We start from the raw sequence: 8,271 nt of genomic DNA, 5'->3' as shown, positions 1-8,271 counted from the left end.
TCTTTCTAGTTTCCATGGCTTGTTGTTTCCTAGGCTTCTGTTGCAATACTATCAATGAATCTTCACTTGTCTGCATTTACTCCATTTCTGTGCATCTTTGAGGAGGGTTGTGTTATATCGCTGGTGTAGGTTTGTTGGTTCCATACAGGCTTTCTTCAGCTTTAGCTTGTACACGACAAAGTTCTAGTCTGATTCCACAATCACTCATCTCATCACTCATATCCTGCAGGGACCCCTGGAACTTCTTAGTAATGCAGATTTGGTCGATCTGATTCTCTGTTGATGGTCTGGTGACACCCATGTTACCTTGTGTATTATTTTGTGTTGGAATACACTACCGTCTATCAACAGATTGCTCAGAGCACAGATATCTGTGAGACTTTCACCATTCTCGTTCATGTCGCCAGGGCCATGGTTGCCAAAGACGTCTTCATATGCAGTGTTGTCACTTCATGTCTTGGAATTGAGGTCCCATATCTATATGGTGCTGTCTCTCTCGAGGCATTTCTCCCGCTCGTACTGTAGTCTGTCAGTGCTGACTGGGAACCCAAAGCAGCCCTGGCAAATTTTGTCATGCCAGCCCCATACAGTGCATAATGAGCGAACCAGTCCAGTACAATGGGGCATGAGAGGCAGGGGTTCTTTCCTTCCACACCCCCCAAGAACATTTTGTAAAAAAATTGCAAAAATAATGCATTCTACAACACATTCTCCATTATAAATTCAACTGTATTCATTTTAAAAGCATAGGAAATGTTGATCTTAGAGTGCACCAGATTACAGCAATCTTTATTGGGGCTTTTCAATGATTCCCTCACCACCAACCTACAACAGTGCCTCTCATCTCTCCATAGCCTCACTCTCACATGTATTTTATTTGTTTTATAGTGCCTCTCTTACCAGTGTAGGGTGTTGCAGCACTTTACATCACACACACATACAGAAACAATGAATCATACGTGTGAAAATCAGTGTATAGAAAATGATACATACAGAACAGAACGTTGACAGCAACAGGGACTGGGAGGAGGAGTGATAAGCACTGTAAGTGCACATGTTGTTTTGGTCGGCCATCTTAGGCTGGCCAAACCGACATGCCCAAGCTCCAACCTGAGCTGTGTTGCACAGTCAGGCAGAGATTAGGCACAGGCTCTCAATCCTTTAGTGAGAGCCTAACCAGGCTGCTCAGACAAATCCTGGTGCTGCTTTCATTCTGAGTAATAGCATGAGAGCAGCATCTGGATTGGGTGGGGAGTCTGGGAGCTTGTGGTGGCCCATGGACTTCCGGGAGCAGAGGGCCACCGAGACAGCCGTCAGCTGTAGTGGCAGCTAGGTCTTCTTTTTTTATTATTATTTATCCCTCAAACCCCGGCACTGACCCCCCTGCATTGACCCCTCCGCGCTGCCCCACCTCTTTGTATGGGCAGCAGCCGCTACTGTAGTCAACCCAGCTCCCTAATACGGTCCTCCCTTGCCACATAATTACATAATACTGAACATATGTTACAATAGTCACATGGAATCACAGACATAGACAATAATTTATATCCAATGTTTGGAAAAAAGCCTTCAGTCTTGCAGGTTTTGTTAATTTGTTTAAAATAACTTTTAATAAACCACATGCCGTGAAACGGAACTACAACCGTCAGGGTCGTCAACAGCTGATGTTCCTAGCCTAAGAGCCCTCATGTTACCGATTTGCTTTTATGGTGACACAAATTCATTTGCAGCAGCGATTCGAACCCCCTGAGCTGTGTTCAGGAATGCACTGGATTAGATAGCCGTGTTTCCTTCCTACTTACTTAACTGAGTCCATGTTAATTTTAATCATTTGTTTCGCTCATGTCACTGTTATATTTATTCTACATTGTTGTCAATTACTCAGCTCATCTTCACTACGTCTTTACTCATCATAAGGAATGTTTTTCTCCGTCTCTGATTCTCTCCCGTCCCTTCTTTCTGATATCTTTCCTTCTTTTGACCTTTTCGAGACATACATTTCATATTTTATTACGCAATTTTGTAGAGAACTCAGTGTATTTATTTTACGGTTACTTCATCAAAGTTATTTTAAACTTTAAAAAAGATATGCTTGTTTCTTCCCTGAATGTTCTCTACATTTCTATGTCAAGGAAGTACACGCAGATAAACATGGGTGTCACGAGGGCATTCTTTATATAGTATTGAGAAAGGGGCGCTACCCGATCTGGGACCACAACCAAGTGATTTTCTTCTCGTGCTGCACCCGTGAAGAGGAGCGGGGTCAACCTACGTTTAATTAACAGTCACATGTGTCAGAGATTGCCGCTCACTACACTAGTGTGCATTCAGTTTACAAGAGCGTTATTTATTCAAGCAGTCATGGAAACAGGCTTGAGCAACTGAGTCGGACACCCGGCCTGAGCAAAACTAATCTTTACAATAAATAGTCTTGCGCTCTGAGACACTCCTAGGAGGAGTCAACAGCTGCACTCGCTGGGCGTTGTTTCAGGAATGACCACCACATGAAGTGAATGAGTAACAATTACAATATCGATGAACTTTCTTTTCTTGCCAAAGTTCAGTGGGCGCTGGCACACATGGCTATCCCAGCAGTCTTCAGTCAGATCTAAGAGTCTTATCTTCAAGGAGCTCTGCTGCAGACCGGGCTCTGGGATTACGCAGCCATTTCAGTCAGAAGGGCATTAGGCACAGCAAGCCAAAAAATGGCACACCACCTCAAGAACATCCTGATTGTCTCTCTGGGATTTTTGCTTCTGTTCACCGCCTTTGGAGGACTCCAAAGTTTGCAGGTATGGGATGTCTCTAGAAGTGATTTTAAGAAGGGTCACACATTGAACCACAGATAAAACTTGTGGGGCAATCTGTGAATTGTAAAGAGCATGTTTGTGTGCATCTATCTATCTATCTGTCCACATTTATAAGTAAATCTATGGAGCCATTGCTAATCTTTTACATTTTAATACTGAATAATAATTTTCTATTTTTACACTATTGTGTTGTGGCAACTGTTGTTCTTTTGTTTATTGTTTATTATTTAATGTTTTTTAGTTTAGCTTCTGGAACTATTGTGGTTAATAACAACTTTCTAAAAGTGGTGTTTTCAAAATTGTAATTTAAAATCTGACTTCACCACCAGTTAGGATTGTTCATTACAATTCCAATGACAAGAAATAACGAACAGCTTACCTGTTCCCATTTAGAAATTACACTTATTAAATGTAATAAGGTAACTCCAATGCTATCCTATGGGAGAGGCAGGTCTTGCAGCAGTGAAAAAACAAATGTAGGAGATTTTCACTACAAGGACAGGTAAAACTTAAAAGAACATTTCCTACTTTTTTAAGTACATTTCACCCTACCCTCTGGGCTGTCCTGGGCCTACCCTATTGGTGACTTATATGTATTACAATGAAAGGTGTGGGTCTGGCAAAACATTTATGTTGCAAAATGGGCCTGGCTAAATATTTATTTTGCCAGGTCGAAATGGCAGTAGAAAACAATGGCAGGCCTGAGATATATTTTAAGTGATACTTAAGTGGATGGCACACTCAGTGTGGCAGGCCCACTAGTAGCATTCAATTTACCATCCCTAGGCACTGGTAGTGCCACCTTACTCTTACTAGAGACGTCAGAGTGAATTCAATGTCACAGTTGGGTATAAGCCAGTTCCACCATTTTTTTAGGAGAGAGCACAAGCACTTTAGCACTGGTTAGCAGTGGTAAAGAGTGCAGTGTCCTAAGGCCAAAAAGAACAAATTCAGCAAAAATAGGAGTGAAGGCAAACAAGTTTGGGGATGACCCAGCAGAAAGATCCAAGGCCAACAGCCTCCTTTTATTTTCTTGTCTTGCCCTTCCAAGTTGATTTTCAGTCATCAAGACTGAGGATCTAGTTGAAGGGGACAGGCTTGGAAACTATCATGTTAAGTAGACAGTAGGGCTATCCTTAGGGTTAAACCAATGCTTACCAAACCTTTTTAAAACCACGATCCAATAATTAGAACAACACACGTTTGTACACCTCCTAGATTTAACAGACATGAGATGGAGACATTTTTTAATGTTTTAATGTAATGGCAGACATGCTCTGAAAATGTTGTGAATTACGAAAATGAATAAGACAATGAGAGGTTAAAAGTGGGGATAGATTAAAAGCCAATGTTAGTTCAACCCAATAGTGAAGAAAATTCGTATTGGAATTGCTACTTAATCATGTACAACTGCTCTACCTGATTTGTTAAGAATGCCAACAATATATATCTCTGGTTATTTTTTTAATCCTTCAATTCTTCATAAAGAAGAGTGACAAAATTGTTCAAGTCGAACATGAATATACATTAATTATATGTATAACTGACATACAAGATATGCAAGTTACCAAAACAATTTAGCTATTCATTTTCGCTGGTTGATTACTTATACATCAAAAGTGCAAAAACTAAATGTACAACAGACATAAAATGCATACAGATAAACACAGCTGCTCACCCATTCCCTATCCTTCATGTTTCCTTATATGTCATAGGTGGTACTATAATAATTTCACTCCTTGGTCCAGCTGGAGGTAGTCATACGAGGTGGGAATAACTAGAAGAGTCTACTTTGTTTCTGCCTTGCCCACAGTCCGACATTAATCCACAAAATTAAACCTATTCAAACACTTCCCCAACGCTAAGGATCAAAGCTTTTCAGTAATAATAACTTACGGCTGCTTTGGGACTAAAGAAAGACAAGAAATCGTTAATGGCTTGTGACAAATAAATCGTTTCTTTGTAAAAGACGGAGCGGAAAACACATCCATCCGTGATCACACGTTGCCACTCTACCGTTCAAAGGGAATGAGTAGAGTTCATTTGCATTGCTTTTGCATTAAAAAAATGCGCAAATTTGGCGCGAAAAGTATAAATATGGGCCTGAGTACACAAGTTGGTGCTACACATATATCTCTGTATTTGTGGACGATTTGGGTTACTTTGTTGATTCTGAGAAACCATGACATGGACATCGTGCCGGTTGACCTAGACGTCTGACACTGGTGCGTTCTACTGAGTTTACGTTTTTCTCTCTGAGATTGCTGGTTATGTTGACCTCTACACACTCACTACTTCCCATTTCCTTTTCTTTTCTGCTCTAAACCTTCTTTTGATTTTTTATCTATCCGGTTCTTTCCCCCTTCTTTTTCTTTATTTCACTTATTGTCTGTTTCCTTGTTCCTTCCTTAAATTACATTTATTTTTCTCCTTTTTCTTTTTAGTCTATTAGACCACATTCTATTTTCCACTGTACCCTTTCATTCCCCTTCCTTCCCTTCTTTGCTTTTCTCTGTTTCTATTTTCTCCCTCTTTCTTCACCTCCCCATCTCCTTTTATTTTTTCTCCTGCTCCTTCTGCCTTTCATGCTTCTTAATATATATTCCTTGTGTCTTCTCAATGTTCACTTTACTTTCTATCATTCATCTTTGTGGTCTTTTCCTTTCATTCTTTCATTTGTTCTTTGTTCTTTGTCTTTAATACATATCTTACACTTTTTTACTTTCTTCTTTCATCCTGCACATTGTTTATTTTCCTTTTTCCTTTTTCCTATAGCTTTCTTTCTTTTCACTCTTAGTTTCTTTCTACTAAGGTTTTGTCCACTTTTTTCTTCTTTATTATTTCTATTTTAAATTCTTCTCTCCTTTTGCTTCATCTGCAGCTTATTCTCATCATTTACAATATTGTTTATTCGTCCTTCTCCCATTCTTTCGGTGTTTCTTCACCCATCAAATTACCATCAGGCTAGTCTTTCTTTCTTCCTTTCTTTCTTTCTTTCTTTCTTTCTTTTCTTCCTACCTTCGTTCCTTCCTTTCTTTCTTTCTTTCACTTCTCCCTTGATTTTGTCTTCATTCCTTTCTCTTTTTTTGCCTTTTACCTCTTTTCTCACTTCAGTTTTCTCCATGTCTATTTGTCTCTCTCTATAACCTTGTTTAAGTCATTCAGTTAAAACCCTTTGCCAGTTGCATTTTGAGTGATTAGTAATTCTTGATGGTGTAGGCGAAAGAGTTCAGAGGGCCAGTAACAGTAGTGTGCCGGTAAAGCCCTCCCACCACATACGGCGCCTCAATCCACAAGCTGACACAGTGCATCAATGGCAGGAAAGCAAAATATTTTTACAGATCTCTGAAAAGGCAAGCTATTTGTCACATCAACATGATTATAATGTATATAGAACAACAGGAGACAGCAGAAATGTATTAAAAAAAATTATAGGCACAATACTATCTTCAGAGAAGGCAAAGAAAATATTGTTTTCTGAAAGTATAGTTTATGGCATGAGGTGAATACTTATGCCAGAAAAACAAGTGTTTATATATCAGAAAACACAAATATATGTTTTCTTAGTGCTTAATGGGGAACACTACTAAACTCAATTGCACTTATTTTATCACTCCTTGAAAAGTGACATTTGACTCAAAATCATGCTCTCGATATAACACACAGGTCATTGGAGCAGAAGCATCTTCACTAAGCTGTTTATCTGTCGTACCAAGATTGGAACTTGGGATCTGCAAGTTCCTTGTGGAGTGGTTATTTGCCCACTGGACTCTTTTACAACCCTGTGACCTGCCGGTTATATCATGTGCCCTAACTTGACATATTAACCACCCTAGCTTCCCGATACCTAGAATAACCATTGTTTGCTGAGCATAGAATTTTCGCTCGTGGTCAGAGCTTTATAAAACCCACATCCAATAATTATCAAACAAGGTAAGTAGTTCCCAGGCACTCCTTCACTGAGAGTTTTCTTCAGAGACTGAAGAAACTGGCATACCTGTCACATGCCCGGGGCACTATTTGAGGCATCGCTTTGTCCAGCTGTGCGGGACACGTTTGGAGCTTGGCGGGGGCTGTCTTATTGAATTACCCCCCCCAGGAGCTACTGTAGCTAGGGTCGGCAACACCGCCATACCAGTCTCGTGCCCCTAGGCACTATTTGAGGCATTGCTGTGTCCTGCTGTGCGGGACACGCCCAGGTGAAGAGCGGGCAAAGAGCGGGCCCGTCTGTGCCAATCCGCGGGCAGAGAGGCTGGGCTGGGCCACCCTCCTTGGTCTCAGCTTTTGATTTTAAGATTTGGACCATGTTTGCAGGCTGAGCTGATGCTTGGGGATTAGTAAGTGGTACCAGTAAGACTCTGAACATTTTACTAGGTCAACACCGACTTACAGAGCGTGAGAAGTTGTATTGAGCTATTTGTCAGGGGGCCACTGAGCAGAAAAGTTGTTGAGAAAGTGATTTTATGTAAAATGTAACTGGTAAGGAACTTCTTTGGGACTTTTTAATGGTCACGATCCATCATGGCTCAAAGTGCATCATCTGATATTATCGCTTTGATTGGAGGGTTTATCAGCTGCACCCCAATTGTAGCCCAGTATGCTGATGGGGAAAGCGTAAGACAACTATAAGAGTAACGGGGGAGCTAGATTCTGCAACTCTTAAACCCTTCCTCCAGACTCCAAGTATTTTATCATATCTACCATCTGCTGTACGGGTTTTGGAAAAATAAAGCACCCATGGGGAGGATGAACTGTTGCAGTGTGTGGGGGGGGGGGTGCAGTACTATCAACAATCCCCGATGGACCTAGGTTAACAACAAGTGAGTCAGTCCTGAACCCTACTACAACCGAAGCTCAAGTTAATTGTGTTGTTGTGGTTCCAGCCAGTGTCTCTACTCTGTGCTTCTCAGGATCAGACCAAGGGAAAGACTCCCATTCTCCGGCATGGAAAGGGAAGAAAAGGGATGGATGGGACCCGGGAAGGGAATGTGGCTTGTCCCCTATTTCAAAGGCTAAAATGTAGAACACAAAGAGCATCAAAACGATGGAGGACCTGATTGACAGAAAAAATACAGTCCTGTTTGGACTCCCTCCAATCCAAGCTTGAACTCTTGTTAAGGAGAGGTGGGCCATTAAAAGCGCTGGGTCATGGTCTAATGCCAGAATATCCGGAGGTTACCCAATTGTGTAATTCTAATCAGGTTAGAAGGGAGGTCTCCGAATCAACTGTAATAAGATACCCAAGTGTAATTGAATCTGGCATTACTATGAGTAGAATCCCAGAGAATGAGATTGTAGGGTTCTGTGATGGTGATTTGATGAATCATCCTATAAAGGAAGGTCCTACAAGTCTCATGTCCCTCCCACCTCAGAGGGAGTATGTTGAAAAACCTGGGGCCTGATTTATGAAAAGTTTGCGCCGCCTTTGCGTCATTTTTTTAATGTATAAGCATTGCAAATT

General features: G+C 41.0%; 1 protein-coding gene across 2 annotated transcripts in view; it reads left to right on the top strand.

Moving 5' to 3' along the window:
* The first annotated feature begins 2,389 nt into the window (after window positions 1-2,389).
* The window catches only part of UNC93A (unc-93 homolog A), a 476,402-nt gene continuing 470,520 nt past the window's right edge, over window positions 2,390-8,271 (top strand). The window contains exon 1 of one of the 2 annotated variants that reach the window (XM_069234531.1): window positions 2,390-2,792. In XM_069234531.1, coding sequence (XP_069090632.1) covers window positions 2,706-2,792 — 87 coding nt within the window. In that variant the 5' untranslated portion in view covers window positions 2,390-2,705. The remainder of the gene's footprint in view (window positions 2,793-8,271) is intronic. The other variant, XM_069234532.1, reaches the window with a different exon arrangement.

The sequence above is a fragment of the Pleurodeles waltl genome, chromosome 5 (assembly GCF_031143425.1).
Source record: "Pleurodeles waltl isolate 20211129_DDA chromosome 5, aPleWal1.hap1.20221129, whole genome shotgun sequence".
Taxonomy (NCBI): Eukaryota; Metazoa; Chordata; class Amphibia; order Caudata; family Salamandridae; genus Pleurodeles; species Pleurodeles waltl.
Note: the sequence above shows the minus strand (reverse complement) of the source record. Positions and strands in the feature narration are given on the sequence as shown.